A 19,450-nucleotide genomic window follows, 5' to 3' on the forward strand; every position below is an offset into this window, starting at 1 on the left:
GTACAGTTACTTCCAGTTTTTATTATCAATAAATAGGAAAACCAAACGTTATCATCTAGAGCAGTGTTGGCCTAGTGGCTTCAGCGTGCGACTCTCTTACCTGAGGTCGTAGGTTCGAACCCTGGCTGTGCACCAATGAATTTGCTTTCCATGTGCACATTTAACATTTGCTCGAACGGTGAAGGAAAACATCGTGAGGAAACCGACATGTCTTAGACCCAAAAAGTCGACGGCGTTTAGATTTAAAAATGATGAAGAAACAGATTAAGAAATCTGAGGCCAAGACCTAAAGACGTTGTAGCGCTACTGATTTATTTATTTTTAAATATTTCCATCCTGGCCAATTGCCTCCTGTTCAATAAAAAAAAAAACACAGCTCTGACAATTTACATAGAAGTAGATAGCATTGAAGACAATGACAAACCATAGACGCGTACAACACAATCAGTAAGAAATATATCGATTTTTCCTGTTTTTCAACCTTGACCTACGCTTACGTAAAAAATGGCGCCTATGATTTTATATCATGTAGTTTTTTAGGTGAATAAATTGAATACATATATTGTATACAGGAAGGAGGAAACTAAGCAAATAAACGTGTCTATGTGTGTGTATACTAAGACAGAAAAAATCGACACTTTGTTACCCACACATCCTGAGCTTTTTAGACAGAGATCCAGAAAGTCTAGAAAAGCTTAGCGTATCTAGTAGACCTCGAGGGCAATCCTCTACTCGCTGGACCGATCAAGAAAAGGCGATTAGGCTGCCGGTACCAGCGCTCTGACCATCATTTTTCTTTTTTTCATTGCAGAAGAAAGAACTTAACTTTTTCCCTGTAGAACCGCCATACTGGTACAAATCACCCGGCCTATGATTCACGAACTAACCAACTTAAACCATAAGTTACTCGTGTATAAAAAGTATTTATTTTTATTATTATAATAACTACATTAATTACACCTGATTAACGCATTTTATAGCCGACTCTAGAACATTCCTGTGTTGTTGGTAATATTTATTTATAAAAGTAAAAAATCATTTAATCATATAGGTAACAGAATGTATACATATAAACGCCAAAAAACAAAGGTACGTATATATGAAATGCTTTACATTTAGTGCCAGTTCTCAAATCAAGGGCGTAGAACGGAAGAGAAGAATTGGCAATAAACTCTCCGCCACCTTTTATCGCCAAGTTTTTTGTTTTACACAATTTTTATAAGGAGCTGCAACCATTACACCATGTTCCACATGACATCTTGAGTAACTAATAGTTAATTATTAATAGTAAAATAAATTAAAAACAAAGATTTGTTCTCTATCAGCAGGAGGCATGGTGAAATAGAAGCACACGCTTACATTCTCGTGGGAACAACACGCAATTGTCACCATGCTACAGCGCACACAGTATAGTTTGACTTTATTTGAATACAATTATAGAATTTAATTAAAGATTAGGCGTCTGGTACTACCGGTGACCCCAGAGCTGGTGCTTTCCTCAACGAAGAAGTATCGCAATACAGCGAGGAAATGCTGCATGTTGTTTTAATTTTTATTTTTTATTATTACTATATAGATTAAGAAAATTGTATATTTGATTGTTATGATTATAAAACAATATAGAATGTATGAATACAATATAGATAAGATACGGGTGTCATAGTTCTAGTAAATGTGGTTTCTCGATCAAGTATTTAACTGCATAGAAAAATCAAAGTAGACACACGATTTTAATATATAGACAATAATAGTATAGACAATATTTTTTTTATCTATTATACTCATTACGTTAATACTCTGTCAATAGCATAAAAACATTGATAATACCAGTAGTTACCTACTGTAATTTTAAAGTACATAATTACGTTTACACAACATATTTATGAAAATATATTTAAATAACTATTATGTTAATTATATTTATATAATCTCATTCATATTCTTATATTCTAATTATGAAATTAAATACAGACTTTTATAGACATATTTTATTTACATACTTTATTAAGAATATTAAAAAATTAAATTAAAGCATTATTCTCCTAACAAAACAATGCTTTAAAACAATTTTTTAATTATTAAAGTACAATGTGTCCCGACCAAGAAGGTTTTAATCCAATTTAAGTACATATTATCTGTGGTAAGCTACCTATAGTCATGAGATTAAATAAAGTAGTGTATGCAACTGCATATACAGGGTGGCTAAAAAGTCGTGGATCAAACGCAAATAGGGGATAGATGAGGTCATCAGCGGCAAAAAATTGTTCTACGGTAGGTCTCTAAGGTCAACCCCTGCAGAGTTATGATTTATTTTGCGTTTCATAAGAAAATTGACTTTTTTTTACTAATTCTTATTAAAATTCGATAAAATCTACATCCTGTATCTTTTTCATAATATCCACTAGATTGGTACTGATGAGTTCTTGCTTACCACATACTGTTTATAGTTGTTTATTGAGTGTGTTGAAGATAATATTAAGTTATACGATATAATTTTTTTTTCAAATCAAAACTTTTTGTTTACTTCGGACCCCACTGTGAAAAAAAATTACTCTACCGAAAAGTGACCCTGTATCACAAGTTTTGGCGCATTTAATATGGATTCTGAAAAGGTATTACACATGGCCATGAGTTGCTCTAAAATCTTTCTGGGACGAAAAAACAACAACGATTCGGACTTATGATAGATTATTTACCTACCTGTGACCAGTACTGTGTGAATCGGACTAAATTCAAAAAATTGGACAGATGGCTGGAGGGTTACGTAGGAATTTGATTAGACGGTGCAGATTAAGTATTATGGTCAGAGTCAGGAATTTTGAGCATATTTTATTGTAAAATAATTTGTTTCCTACAAACAACCATTGAGAAATAATTGTTTTAATACAATTATTATTTCACAATCGTTGTTTGTAATTCTTCCTAGAAAGATATTAGAGCAACTCATGGCCACGTGTAATACCTTTTCAGAATCCCTATTAAATGCGCCAAAACTTGTAGTACAGGGACACTTTTCGGTAGAGTAATTTTTTTTCACAGTGGGGTCCAAAGTAAAGAAAAAATTATGATTTGAAAAAATGTTATATCGGATCACTTAATATTATCTTGAATACACTCAATAAACAACTATAAATAGTATGTCTAACGCAAGAACTCATCAGTACCAATCTAGTGAATATTATGAGAAAGAAACAGGATGTAGATATTTTCGAATTTTAAGAAGAATTAGTAAAAAAAGTCAATTTTCATATAAAAACCAAAATAAATCATAACTCTGCAGGGGTTGACCTTAGGGACCTCCCGTAGAACAATTTTTTGCCGCTGATGACCTCATCTATCCCCTATTTGCGTTTGATCCACGACTTTTTGGCCACCCTGTATACACTCGTGTTAAATCAAAAAACTACGCTCATGTTTTAATACCCTCTATTATGTGACAGTTGCTAAACTACTTTTATGTAATTAAGGAACAAAGACAACTAGAGACAATCATGGCGTAGGATTTGGCGCGAATTATCGTATGTCAAAACGAATATGTTTTTGACGTACGTCAGACAACGGTTCTGGACTCTGAATGTCATCCTTAGCGATAATTAGATCAAGATCTATATGTATGTATAGATAGACTTGTAAACTTTGACATATTTGACAGTTAATACGGTCATATGGAGATGATTTGAGAAGTCTAAGTTTCATCAAAATCGGTTCATTATTTTTTGAGATAAGGATTATTAAAAGTTCATTTACTATAACATACTATAATATTAATAAGTGGGTTGAGAAATATATTTGTGCATATAAAGTTTACCTTGCATATCAATCAAAGCATGTTATGTTATTGATATTGATATATTGGAATAAAATATATAACTATTTACTTTATGAAGGTAAAGGTGCAGGAAGCTCACCTGATGTTAAGCGATACCGCCTCCCAGAAGGCTCGCATGTGCGTTGCTGGCCTTTTAAGGATAGGTACGCTCTTTTCTTGAGACTCGAATTGGTTCGGAAATACTTTTGACATAAAAGTGATGAAAGTGAAGGATATACATACATAAAAAATGACTAATTTAAATATGAATTAGCACTCCTTTTTAATTTGTATGAATATACTAGCGGATCCGTCAGACGTTGCCCTGCATGATATTTCAAGCGATTAGGATATTAAACAAAGTATGAATTTTTTTTTGGGATTTTATGAATCAAAGTATGAAAGAATCGAGTGCAGCGCCATCTGCTGGGCTGATTTTTGAATCTAAACCACCGTCAGCCAAACGCATCCAAAAACATTCAAATCGGTCCACCCGTTTAAGAGGAGTTCAGTGACATACACACGTTCAGCAGAATTATATATTATATACCTACATATTAGCTCATACAGTTTCTTCTTGTCTCCCTTTCTAAAAGCTTTTTGATGTTGTTCTGATCTAGTTATAAGTATAGTCTATTACATATTTTACCTTTTTCAAATAAATTTATTGGATATTATTTTAAATGTATTTTATCACTATAACAACTCCGATCGAAGCATTTATTTTAAACGATATTCATTTTTCTTACATCCTCTTTGACAATATTTGCAGCACACATTCTGTCAATATTATGTCAAACGCCATAAGTTACATCAAAAAAGTTTGAATTGTATGATGGTTAAATATTCTTAAATTTTCTTATTTTCCGCGCAGTTTTCTTAGTTTTTTCTTAACAAAAAAAAAATTAGCGAATTCGGTCCGGCCGTTCACGCGTGATGTCGTAACCAAGGGAAATAGGGATTCATTTTTAATAATTTTATATATTATACTTATTGAAAATATCTGGTAAATATCGATATAACGTCATGATATATTATGTTTGTCATTATATTAATATACATATATAGATATATTTATTTATATGATAAAACAGATTAAAGATAATTTCGTTCCTTAACCTACTTTATCTTAACTAGTTAAAATTAAACGTAATAAAATATTTCGCCCAACAAAAGAGAACCGTGAGATTTGAGGTCAGTGCATACTATCTGCATTCTGATGACAAAGTTATGTCATAGTCCTACATTCGATTTCATAATTAAAAACATCTATACTAATATTATAAAGAGGAAAGGTTTGATTTTTTGTTTGTTTGAAATGAATAGGCTCCGAAACTACTGGACCGATTTCAAAAATTCTTTCACCGTTGGCAAGCTACACTATTCCCGAGTGACATAGGCTATGTCTTATTTTCAAAAAAAATTAGGGATGCTTACTAAAACTTGAATAATCTAACCCGAGGTGTAAAAAATAAACAAAAAACTTCCTTCAATCGTGTGCGCTGCGAAAACTATTAATGATAGAACAAAATGATGTATTACATTTTTTTAGGACTCATCACTATCTATAAAAATTGTCCCGACAGCATGTCTCTATCTTTTATAGTTACGTCACAATAAGCGTCCTTTTTTTTTATAAAAATACATCCTTATCAAAATAATTACCAACGTTTCACATAAGCTACAATTTAATGGCATAACCACCAATATGTTAATAAATGAAATAACGCTTGCCGAATAGTAATTAGGTTATAGTGGGTACCTCACGAACTAAATGTCACACTCCCCGCGTCACATTTAAGTTTCCCCGACGCTTTTTATTAGATAATTAAAGTTAGTATCTCAGTGATTCCCAAAGTGGTCTATATCGACCCCTAGGGGTCTATGACAACCTGCCAGGGGTTTACGTCAGCGAAAAAAAATTTGGGGATCCATGAAATGAAAAGGTCCACGATAGTGGATCTCAACACATACACTGATAGTACCTATTTACTTACATCATACCGATACCTCCTAAGTATACTGAGTCATCTAACAAATTTAGGTATTTTGTTTTTTTTATACAAAAGTACATAATAAACCATGATCTTAATGTTAGTGTTATTTTTTTTTTAAAAAAGACCTATAATTACCGAGATAATTTCACGAATACTAAATCAATTTCAACATCAGTTAAAATCGTACATTGTATACTGATCCAAATAACATTGTATCAGTATTCGCGGGGCGTGAGGAGGGACGCATTGATACAAGTGTATTATGGCTCAGTATACGATAAATGACGGCGAGGGCGCGAAATTTTTTTAATTTTCTCAATAATAAGGTGAATAATACTAATGATACAATTAGCAATATCTCAGGAATCGGTGATATAATCCAAAACAGGGATGAATATGGTAAGTTACATTGATATACTTTATTTATGTTACATAATATAGTGTGATTTTGCCATTTTTGTTTGATAATTGTTACACGTTGCTTAGTACGCCGTATACTGATACAACTATATTTACACCTGTTTACAACGAACAAACTTTATAAAGAAGACACTTGATTTATCTGGCTATAATAATGTACTAATTCAATTTTTGATATATTTGTTTTAATTGTGGTATAATATATTTTTTTATGTGTTATAAATTTTATAACTTGATATTGGCACGTTAAATATAAAAATATGAATTGTTGTTGTTTGTTTTAGAGTCTCCATTGCCACCGGATGCAAATTTTATGGAAGAGGAGCTATCAATACTTGATGATATTGATTAGAATGATAGCAAGGAAGTATCGCAGAATATCCCTTCTAATGCTTACATATTATACCTAGATTATATTCTTTGCTCTTCGCCTTGGGTATCGAATGTTGATAACTGAACTCAAAAAGGAGATCGATCGCCATCAGTCATAGAGAACACTCCAGGTAATTCGCCCATCCAGAATAGCATTATAGAAAATTATTGTGATATTACTCCAGTACCATCGCCGTATAATTCTTTTGACTCATCTCTTGTTCATTTCTGACATTAATGACATCCCATACTCATCGTCCAATAACGCCAAAAGCGCATTTCCATTGCGAAAAAAGATAAAGAAAGGCTAAGAGTTTTCATAAAAAATCTAAGGATAAGGAGAGGAAATATAAGCTTAATAGAGGATTGGAATATGTCAGTAGAAACGGAAGAGTACATGCTACGAGAATTATGAAAACTTCTTGCCCCTCAACTTGTCGAAAAAAAAAGGAGTGAGAAATTAACAGAATGTTTTGGATTATTGGACCACCGAAGACAATGGGTTTTTTGGCAAGATATGTTGTAAAAGCTGGAAAAAAAGAGAAAAAATATTGTCGATACAAAAAGCAGTGAAGGAGATAATATTATTAAGAACACAAAAATATCGGTTTGCAAAACTATGTTCTTGAGAACCCTTTCTATTAGTTTTGATTTTGCTTATACAGATTTAGAAAAGTCCGATAAAGGTAATGGATTTATTAAATCAGATCAGCGTGGTCTTTGGATGAACATATAATCCATCCGATAACGTTCACAGTGTTATAGATCACGATGAAGCATTTTCTCCTGTAGAGTCACATTACACTCGCCAAAAATCAAGTAAACATTATCCGGAAGGCTTTTTATCCTTCCCAAAACTGTTCATGAATCGAATGGTTTATGGACTACCGTGAGACAATATCTATATATAGGTTTTATAAACCCAAAAAAGATATTTGTGAACAATGTCACATTTATGAAAATAACAAGCAAGTTCTGCAGGTAGATAAAGAAAAGCATGAAGAGCATTTAAAAAAAAAGAGAAACCTAGAAAGATGAAAACAAAAGATAAAAAATCAGCGTTACAAAATGATGAAATCCTTACATCAGCATCTGATCTTCAAAAGTGTCTTAATGTATGTACCTCACGGAAGCGTGAGTACTTTTTATTATAAACGGAAACATTATTTGTATAATTTCACGATATTAATTCTGGGATTTCGCCAAGGTGATTGCTTTTGATGGTATCAACAGACAGCAAAGAGAGGTGCAATTGAAATTTCCAGCTATCATTTTAAGTTTATAGAAGATACGGGTGGTGAAGGTCAAAATAGAAATAGGATTTATTTCTTAATGTATATGTTAGGTAGTTTAAAGTGTAGTATAGCTATTTAGCCATCGCTTTCTAATAGTGGGTCATTCACAAAGTGAAGGCGACAGTATGCACGCTTTAATTGAAAGACAGACAAAGATAAAAAGCTTTATATGCCTGATCAATGATATACAGCTTTTAGATTTAATAAAGGACTTCAAATCAAAGTCAAAACTTATAAACAACTGGACAACTACTAATGATGGATCTATCTATCTATCTAAATAACTCTAATGGAGCAGAAGATAGTGATTCAGACTGATTTTTGATTCGTTCAACCTTTAATATTTTTATTTATTTTGTTTAACCTTATAGCAATTTTTTGAGCGTTAGAATTTCCTAGATTTTTAGATATTTATATTATTCATATCTATTATTTTTATTAATATTGTTTAACGTAAGTTACTATTTTTAGTTTCTATTATTTTTATTGATGTTTGTTACTTTTCAAGAAACTTTAATGATACTACATGCTACAAAAAAGGGTCCTACTTAGTATAAACGAAAAATACATCGTGATTCTTTAAATGTGTTGTTTTGTTAATGAGACTACTTCTTCCTAACCTTTATTAATTTCGTGAGGTATTCGAAATACCTAAAATGAGTTAAAAAGCCTCGATTACTTATATTAGTCCAGTATACGTTGAGGTTTTAACTACTAACATAGGTAAGTACTTTCCTAGTATAATGAGTCAAGTGATGTAATTTAAACATTTTATTATTAAGTGGGACAAAAAAAATCGAAAATAACCAAAAGTAGTATGATATTAATAAAATGATTATCATATTTCGTAATATTCTCGAGTAAGCCATGGATTTTCATGTACAACGTACATGAATATAACTGGTAGTTAAACCATTTTACTATTGAGTCCCGCCCGTGTATAATGAGTCATGTACATAAAATATCATTTATAAACAAAATTCAGCAAAATCATGTTATACCAAAGAAAGAGCTTTCAATCTTTATTAAAAAAACATTTAATTTATTCCGAATTAGTTTGATTTCATTAAAATATAAACAATTTGCCTTAAAATGGCTCTCCTGTAAAATTACTAAAATGTCAGTTGACTCAGTATACTTAGGAGGTATCGATACTATCTTATAATATCAAAACATATACATTATTTATAAAAGTACCTATGAAGTAAAAAAAATATTATATCTTAAAAATGAAACCCGTTTTCCGTTGTCACGACATAACATGAAAACGGCTTGACCGATTTGTCTGATTCTTTTTTTATAATATTCCTTGAAGTACGAGGATGGTTCTTACAGAGAGAAAAATTAAAAAAAATTGAGTGAAAAAGTCTAAAACCAACACTTTTCTATATTCCCATACAAAATATTCGTAATTATATTTAAAGGCGATTTGAACTTTAATACCATATCATAAAGTTCAAGTGTTAGTGGAGGGGTTCCGGGAAGGTAAATTTTTATTTTTTGAGATATTTTATTAGTTGTATCATCAACTTTCTTTTTTTTATCTTACTAGCTACACCGGTGTCCCGAATAGCAGAATAAGTATTTTTTAAAAATAAAGAATCGACTGTTAGGCGGTACGATGTTCGCCAGGCCAGCTAGTATGTTTATAAAATTGTGTAAGTTGTAGGATGTTGGTATTCGCTTTATGGTCGCAATACATTTTGTCTACCCGACACGGAAAAACATGGCAAGGGGTCTACGACACAAAAAAGTTTGGGGAACTCTGATCTAACCTAACAAACTAAACAACTAAACGAAAGGGAAAATTTAAAGTATTTAATTAATTAGCGTCCTTAATAATAGCGTAATATTCACTAGATTATTATTATGAAGCATGGCTCTAAGCTTCAAACTAGTAAAGAGCAATTGGGATATGGTATTGTAATTTTTGTAGGTTATAATATAATTATTTGTTACAAGCATAGAAGCTGGGCCGCAGAGCAGGCGGAAAATAATAAACGGCTCAAGTCTTTCCTCCAATTTCGATTTTGTTCCCAGTGCACAGGCGCTAATAAAGATTTAAGTTGACGCCTGGTAGATAGTACCGGTGACCCCAGAGCTGTTGCTTTTCTCAACGAGTAAATAGCGCAATACAGCGAGGAAATGCTGCCACAATTTGTTTTAATTTTCTTTTGATTAATTTCTATTTTTTTGTATTATTAATTTTAAGAAAATTGTAAATATGTACATTATAATTAGGAAGTGAATAATTTTCTCAGTAATTTTTTATTTATAAACGCTCTTTGTTCATGACATTTTACAATACGGCAAACGTGACCTTTCTTTTTACCCATTTAAAAAAGATGTCGTCGAAATGTTTTATACCTAATCTAAAAATAAATTATTGTCACACAGACGCGTTCGAAAAAACAACATATTTAAATTATAAGAATACGTTTTGTTTTTGAACTAGATCAAATATCTCTTGAATTATTATGCACATGTAAATGTATCGATCAATTTATTTATCTGTTATACCGTCTCAAAATCCGTGTCACCATGATATGGTAACGGTCTCTGATTTGACCTTCACAACCGTTTGGTCAACTTATCAACATGAATAGTTATTTAAGCGAATCCAATATTCGCGACGTTTTAGCTCTGTTATTTAAATGTTAATACACTACCTTCATAATGAATACAACGTAAATGTTTTAAAATTGCTTACCATAAAAATATCTTCGAAATAATATTCGCTTTATCATGTGGATTTTTCTCCTTAAGCACGACTTTTGAATCCATTTTCACAATTTACTTCTAATAAGGCACAAAATAGTCTTCCAGTCCTAATTTAGGTTCGACGCCACATTATGCAAAATGGCAACTTTCTAGGAATCACAATGGACACAACACAACACGAATCTTCTCCGTATTAAAAACGAATGTATCACAGTGAGTTATAAATAGAATTGTGAGTGGAAATATTAACAAACGGGATTTTGAACGCGCGTCGCGTGTGTCGATCGATGTTTTTACATAGGAGCAGCGAACAAGGGACGTAGTGGCCGACTGCCGAGTTAACCCGCCCGTGCCACTCGAGTCGAGTGCTCGTATTTGATATCTTTACATGCTTCCCGATCTACTGTTATTTCAGTAGACTGCCATTTATTACTGGAAAAAAAATATTGGTTGTTTGTAAAGTAGGTTTACGATCGAGATGTTTACGTGATAACGTCTTATTGGTGATATAAGTTTTTGGGAAGTAAGGAATTAATGAAGATAACAATTTTTTCAAATTTTAAATTACATCTATCGTTTTATTCACACTTTTGATGATAAATTTCGGGTGTAAAATGACAAGTTTACTTATTCGACTATGATATACATTTTTCTTCATACATTCGCGGAATGACTGGCAGCGCTCGAGATGAGACGGGAGATCGGTCCGTCTCTCTCTCGTTATACCTGCGATCGCGCTCGTGAGGTTTTGGTGTGACACAAGTTTCTGAACTATATATACATATAATACATTGAATGCATATTGCATACGGATAAGGATATAATTAAGGTCGCGTATTGCATTAACCTACAAAAAACAGTGTCAATATAATTAAATGTTGACAATGGTAATAAATTTCACATAAAAGTAATACAGAAAATGTGAATTGTGTTTACGCCTAATATAAATATATCCTGTATGGGTTGTCAAGGGTTTATGAGAAAAATAGATAAGTTGAGAAGTGATTTCGATAAATATTAAAAAAATTATCGCGCGTTGTGAAAGGGGGCTAGACGGAATAAATTCTTACGAAAAGTTGTCACGACACTTTTTTGCTATTTGCTATTGTATTACACCGGTTCTCGTCCGATCACCGAAGTTAAGCAACGTCGGGCGAGGTCAGTACTTGGATGGGTGACTGCCTGGGAACACCTCGTGATGTTGGCTTCTTTTTTCGTCGTAAGGTTGGTGTCGAGAAAATCTATCATACTGTTATGATACCAATTAACGTATAAATGAATCGAAAGGAATTTCGTTCCATCCGGGTGTCCCTTGACACCTCTAAAGTTTTTATTTTTTTATTCATTAAATGTCTAGTTATTATACTTTTTCTGATCATATAATACTTGTACACTGGTGGACCTTATTTACGATTCGGAAGTTATTTTGAAATTAATAATGTACCTTTTTCTTAAAAACTGCTAAATCATAGAATTCAGATTTCTGATTAAATTACAATACGTAATTCTTACTTTGCGCCCAAGAAGATATTTAGGCATGGATTATTAAATTTAAATTTACGCCTTTATTCAAATCATATAAGTAATTTCGAAATCGTAATTTTAAAAAAAACTTTAAAATTATATTAAATTTGTTCAGGATTTAAATATTAACTTTGTTATGGAAGAGCTGGGAAATCCTGACTAACTTTACTTCCTTCTATAAAGGGTTCCCAAATCTAACACATTGTAATACTTATTTAAATGAATAAAAACATTTTTTTTTATTTCAACACTATCGTATTGGATTGGTACTGTATGGATAGTGTGGAAAAGTGAAACAACATAGAACGTAAAAGTGAAATTCAAACTCCATATAATTTTTATAAATTTTACAACATACCTGCATAATTCGCCAGTGTTTCGGGTTTTATCTAACTATGACACTAATTTTGAGGATATTGATATTTTCCACCTCACCAAAGAACAAGTGAGAAAATATTTGAAGAGGCGGGAAGACTCTAATTTTGTTCAGGTGATTCGAAATGTTTAGTTTTATTTGTTGTTTAAAATATTAAATTTCAGTTTTCTTTATATAGTTTTATCTATTATTTGTTTTATTTTTCGTATATAATATTGTTTATCTATGTAATCTGTTTTGGCTTTCTGTACTGTCTAAGTGTTTGTTTTGTAATATTATGTATGTTAGCTGTAAGATTACTTATAATTAAATAAATAAATAAACATTAGTAATCTACTGTTTTTCGGTATATCCTGTAATTTCCTATCTGAAACTAAAAAACTGCTCTCGGTTTATGCTGAATCACGTTCAGTAAACATATGATATACCCGAGCGTGTACATGGTACTTTTGTAATGACCAGTTATTACTCCACCATTGTCAACTCTCCCACGTCCAAAGTACAAAGATTTAAGTATAAACAATGAATTCAGTTCTATTGCAGTGTTTTACGAAAGATTCTATCTATTAAAAACTGTTTATAATTTGTTAAAAATAGAGAGATCATTTGGTTAAACCGTTTAATTTGTGATAAGGGAGCTTCAATATCTAATCTTATTTCAGGCTTATTCGAAAATTTATTCAAATGATTTGGAATTTTAATTTAATTTTTTTTTGCATACGAGCAGGAAGCTCATTTGGACACTTAATGCCGGAGGGCTCGCGAGTGCGTTGCAGGCTTTTAAGAATTGGTACGTCCTTTCCTTGAAGGACCCAAAGTCGCATTGGTTGTGGGCAGTTTCATTATGTTTTGTTTTTTATTATTACTGTTATTATTGTTATTTACTTACTGTCTTTCGTTAATAATTTCCTAGTACATAATTTCTTCCTAAACTTTTAAGTTTTTATGTAAATAAATAAATTGTGTAATATTAAATATTATGTATGTACATACGTAAGAACTTTAGCAAAAACGCTATGGTGGGACAAAAAAGGTTGGTAAACACATTATTTTTTATTTATTAAAATATGAGAAAATAATTATTAAATAATATGCGAGTGTAAATAGGAGTTCGGCAAATTGTGACGACATAGCTATTAATAACTTTTAAAAATGTTTTTCAATTGTATTTATGCGAAACGTAATTTTCAAGTGACAATTGACAGAGGTCATTGACGTACCTATTCATATTTTTTTTATTTTTTTTATGGCTCTGGCACGATTTGTGAATTAGCCAGCGTCAAGTATAGGATTTTTTATAATTCGTGATTGTCTTTAGAAATTCGACCGTGTCCTCCATGTACGGTTTAGGCACTCACCCGGTACCGCAACAACCCTCCCAAAGGCCGAGGACAAATTTAAATTAATTTAAAACTTGCCCTCGAACCGGGAATCGAACTCGGTACCCCTCACCTAGCTGCCACTTAATAACACCGCTAGACTATGAGGCCCCCAATAAGTGTACTTGGTTACTAATATGAAAAAAAATACCTTCACTTAAAAAGATAGGTCGAATTAACTTTTCCTTCTACATAGTTCGGAGTAAATAGGGGCAAATAACAAGAAACTCACCGCCACCATTTGCTATCCCCAAGTTTTTAGTTTGAGCTATAAAAATAAATCAAAATAGGCAAATAATATGCAAGGTAGAATGAGAAACATGCCAAGTTATTTTTTAATTTAAATTGCAAGGTAAGCTAAAGTAATTGATATACTACCGACCCGACAACCTTGAATTATTATATTATATGAATCATTCTAGATATCGGTAAAAACCGCAAAAAAAGTAGTTTTTGATTTTATCTTGGTGGACTTGTTTTTATATAATTCATCGATTGTCTAGCCGTTATAAAGCTGTACAATGCCACATACTATTCATGTTAGTTCCGTTCTCCCCTTACTAATGCTGAGTAGGAACTAAGATATAAAATATAAGATTATATATAATCTCTTCTTAATATTTACGTTATTTTATTACATTTGAATACGGTTCTATCTTAAGTTTTTATTATTTATATTCTGTGCACATAGTGCCAAAAACAATTTTTTTTTTTTAAATTGCTTGCTTGTGGTACACGAACCATTTCGACATTTGAATGAATTTGAACCAATTTTTTTTCTATTTCAATTCGAACCAATGTTTTTTAGTGCAAACTTTTTTGTTTCCCACCTTAGCTTAGGTTAGCTTCAGTCTCAAGTCTCGTTGTGTTATATCCAGCTGATTTCTATTGTCCCCTTAACAATCAAATTTCCCCCCTGTGGGGCGTGGGCCCCACATTGGAAAACACTGAATTAGTGGAAGGATGTCTTTCTCCAACTTAAAGGGAGAATCCACGGCCATTTTTAAAGAATTACTTGTGTGAAGGTTAAGGCTATTTTTTCAATGGAATCTCGTTGTTGGCCTCAAGGGCCTTGGCAGCTTAGCTCGGGCTGTATTGGCGTGCGTAATAGGCTTTTCCCGCGCCTAGCGCCTGGGCGCATCTTCCTGCTACACTTGGATCTCGGCTTGGGCCGCCGCAGGGTAGTCAAGCACCGGAAAGACAGAAGCAGACTGGAACGATCGAAGTGCGAAGTAAAGGACTTCTTCGGTGAAGGCGGTTTTTTACCCTAATCTTTGAATTTGCCTTACCGCGAAATGGCTTGTATTTTGTCATTATTGGAACGAACTTCCTTATCGCGCGTTGTGAAAGGGGGCTAGACGGAAAAAATTCTTACGAAAAGTTGTCACGACACTTTTTTGCTATTTGCTATTGTAATACACCGGTTCTCGTCCGATCACCGAAGTTAAGCAACGTCGGGCGAGGTCAGTACTTGGATGGGTGACCGCCTGAGAACACCTCGTGATGTTGGCTTTTTTTTTTCGACGTAAGATTGGTGTCGAGAAAATCTATCGTACTGTTATGATACCAATTAACATATAAATTAATCGAAAGGAATTTCGTTCCATCCGTTGACACCTCTAAAGTTTTTTTGTTATTGGATCCGTTGAGATATGTTGAGGACGCCTACGGACTTTTATTGGCGGGAAGGTAAGTTAAGAATTAAAAAAAAAGTGCGTGTGTACAAATTACACATGTCAGAAGTGATGTTTCTTTGGCAAACAAATTTTTAACTCTGGTTCATATTTATACAAATCAAAAACTTTAGGTTTCCGAGACTTAGACGACTTAAACCTAACCCACTTTTAGATGACCCAGAAACTTGATATTGTCGTACCAAGGTTGACTTTTATGCAAAAGTCAAAGTCAAATCATTTATTTCAATCAGACCACCTAAAATGGCACCTTTGAACGTCAAATCTATATATATAAAAGAAAGTCGTGTTTGTTACAACACTTATAACTCGAGAACGGCTGGACCGATTGCCATGGTTTTTGATTTGTTGGATTTGTTTCCGTCCCGAATAGCAGAATAAGCAATAAAATATCGGATAAGTTATCGAATAACAATAAATAAATTAATTAATTTTACGAATGCAAAAACCATATGGTGCCATCTGTTGACAAAACTACGCATCATTTTACGTCGAATTCGTGTCAGTTCAAGAAATTCCGATCTTGAGGTGAATGAGGAGATGCATAACCATGCTTTGATCCTGATCAAAAGATGTAGGATATCAGAAAATGCTTAACATGCAGTATCGCCATATTGACGCTAGAGAGAAGATGCCTAATGTGTAAAACTGCCATTCTTCTTTCGCAATGGCAAGCAATAAAACATTTCTGTATTTGCAAAAGAGTTGTATTAATGTAATACTTAACATTAATGAAATCCTAAAATAAGTTAAATTAAAGTAACAACGATATTATAAGGTTGTAGGGCGGAACGAAGTTAGCCAGGTCAGCTAGTATAATATAAAAAAGATTCTAATTGCCCCTTCAAACAAACAAAACTGTTTCAAATAAACTTTTCTGGATTTAATATGGGCAAATTTAGAGATAACACTATCGATATCAAATTCTTTAAGAAAATCATGCTCTATATTGAACAAAGTGGCCCATCGTGTTGCTTAATACCATTTAATATTGAAAAAGAACGTTCGCTACTGCAAGTTTATAAAATTGCTGATGCAGGTGTTGCTATCTAAATTAATGCTTTTTTTATTACGGTCAGACAGGCGTTGGAGCGCGGGGCCCCGCGGATTAAGGGCATTTGCTACTCTTGCTTTGTGGCTAATCCGGCACTGCACACGACCATTTATCACATAGAAAGTAAACAGTAGGAGTCGAGGATAGAACCTACGCCCTTGCGATGAAAGTCGCACGTTTACTAGGCTACTTCGGTAATATTTCAAATGGCTTAAAACTATAAAATTATATTACATTTACACACAATTTTCATACCAGTGAGCCAGTGCGTTGCATAACCTTTGAGATACGCTTTTTACACGCTTTATATTAGCTTCACCTGTATTTCATATTTTTCGTCTATCGAGCAACCCACGCTTTTTCACAATAATACCAGTATTTTTTGTTCATTACCATTTTCAACCTAAATTAGGAATTATTTTTCACTTTTTAGTTTGATGTGCTTTAAAAGCGTGTTTTATAGTTTTTTTAAACTATATTTATTTAACTCCCTAAATTTTCTCTCTTTGGATATGTGGTCGCATCGTACTACTGAGCTCACTACTGTCCTGAAACTCAAAATAAACTTATTTATATAGGTAACGAAGTACACTTATGAACGTCAACAGAAAAGATGCTAAATTGATTCTAAATTTACATTTACTAAGTCAATGTCAGTTCGCAAGTCAAGGGCGTCGAGCGCGCAAAAAGAATTGTCAAGAAACTCTCCACCACTCTTTTTAATCGACAAGTTTTGAGTCATACAAATTGTTTGAACTGGAGGAAATCAATCACAAGGATCAGGATCATTTAAATAATCGTCAAATTTATAAAAAGCTTAATTGATTAATTTATGTTTAACGAGAGTTTTGAATTTATTCAATGATAATTCTCTAATTTCGCTTGGGAGTTTATTTATTTATTTACACATCGTTGCAAATGAAAGAAACACAATACATAAAAATTATAAGGGATGCAACGGGCGGCCTTATCGCTAATAAGCGATCTCTTCCAGGCAACCCTAGTTAAGAGAAAAACTTTAAAAAAAAAGAAACATGCGTGCGAGAAGTGCAGAATTCTTAATCTAAAGTAATACAAAAAAAATTAATAACAAACTAAAAACTTAAAAGCTAATCTTACAAATACATGAACAGCGAATAGTGATGTAAAAGGAAACATAAGAATTATACAAGTCACGATTGATTGTTGTTAAAAAATTGAGTTTGTTGTTAAAACAAATTAAATTTCATTATACGCAGTGGTTTATCCTCTGGAGCCTGGTTGGTCGTACGCTTAGATTAGTTCTGTTTCGAGTATTATAGTGGTCTATGACACATGACAAAATCTATAAAATATTGCATTGCAATATCAGGTAATCGAAGTTGGGACCTAACGATTCCAATGCCCGGAAAATCCTGTATCTGACGTTCTTCAGTGAAACTTAATAATAATTGTTGCAAGAATTATAAAGTGTAAGGTGGTACAATCGTAAGTTCGCATATTCTGCCACACACAATGGCGCGCAAATTTGTCTTTTAAGCGGCGTTCCCACGAAGCGTTAATCACGACAGTCAACCACGCTTTCGTGAAATACACTTCTGTGTGAACGCATAGGCGTTAAACTTGCTTACGTGAGGAACGGCGCACGACTCAAGCGTGGATAGATCAAACGTGTTTGATTTTCAGTCGTGATATACCGTTCGTGAAGCCAAGATGTCGTCACAACAACGTGGAATTAAGTTTAACGACAGTGAAACTACGCGTTTTTTGGAGTTATATTCTATGGAAAAGGTGTTATATGGTCCAAGTTTGGAGGAATACCGTGATAGAGATTTATATATCGATGTTTCGATAATGACTAAGTCGAAACACGAAGCGTGAATGGCACGAAATCCCCCAACCATGTGAACGTTTCATCAATTCACACTTTCGTGAGTGTCACGAACGACAGTTGACTAGCGTAGTTGACTGTCGTGATTAACGCTCCGTGGGAACGCCCCATAAAGGAATTTTACGTTATTAATAGTCAAATGACTTGGTCAATTCTTATATTATCTGTATCGTACGTATATCATACTTTATTAAATTTATATCAACTACAGTGTCTCACGCAAATAATCATTTATTGAATAGTAATTTTTTTCCAAAAGTAATACACCAAGTCGCTTTTTAAAGACTCTAGTCGGAAGATCTTTTCTTTTGGTAAATTATTGTAAAGTAGTTTTGTGGGCGAGTTACGAAAATAAGACCAGAAAGTTTCGACTGTTGATCTAACCCGACACAGGTTTTACAAAGATGGTCAGAAGATGGTAGATTCCTTGTTTTAATTTTTAACACAGCATAAGTCAACAGAGCCACGAAGTAATCTTCTATACATAGGAGTTTTTAAACACAAAAAAAACCTTCCTCCTTCGTTCCTTGATTATTGATATATTTCAAATAATTTATTCTACAGAATATACTAAAATTTACAAAGAAAACAATACGTTTACAATTAACAATACTATAATTAATAGACAGTAATCTAGAATATATTTACTGTCTAACGGCTTTTTTTTACTTTATTTTTGAAGTTATACATCTTTAGGCGCGTTATGAAAAATTGATGAGAGTGAAATTTTACGATGCGCGCGCACCGTGACACAAAATTAACAGAATGAAGTTGCCCACGGAAGATGGACAACATTCGAATAATAATAGAATTTATGTTACACTTAATGTAAGAGAATAATAATAAATATTTATTTATTTAATTTTTCAAATGTAAACTGAACTTTATTGACTATAAAGACTCCTTTTCCAGTCTTTGATTATTTAATTGTAATTAATTA

At 32.7% G+C, this 19,450-nt stretch overlaps 2 protein-coding genes across 2 annotated transcripts in view; both read right to left on the reverse strand.

Moving 5' to 3' along the window:
* Window positions 1–10,965, reverse strand: part of LOC125061768 (ATP-binding cassette sub-family C member 4-like) — a 71,272-nt gene extending 60,307 nt beyond the window's left edge. The window contains exon 1 of the mRNA XM_047667365.1: window positions 10,603–10,965. Coding sequence (XP_047523321.1) covers window positions 10,603–10,676 — 74 coding nt within the window. The 5' untranslated portion in view covers window positions 10,677–10,965. The remainder of the gene's footprint in view (window positions 1–10,602) is intronic.
* Window positions 1–19,450, reverse strand: part of LOC125061771 (cryptochrome-1-like) — a 213,317-nt gene that overhangs the window by 120,261 nt on the left and 73,606 nt on the right. The window lies entirely within an intron of this gene.

Source organism: Pieris napi, chromosome 24 (assembly GCF_905475465.1).
Source record: "Pieris napi chromosome 24, ilPieNapi1.2, whole genome shotgun sequence".
Classification (NCBI taxonomy): Eukaryota; Metazoa; Arthropoda; class Insecta; order Lepidoptera; family Pieridae; genus Pieris; species Pieris napi.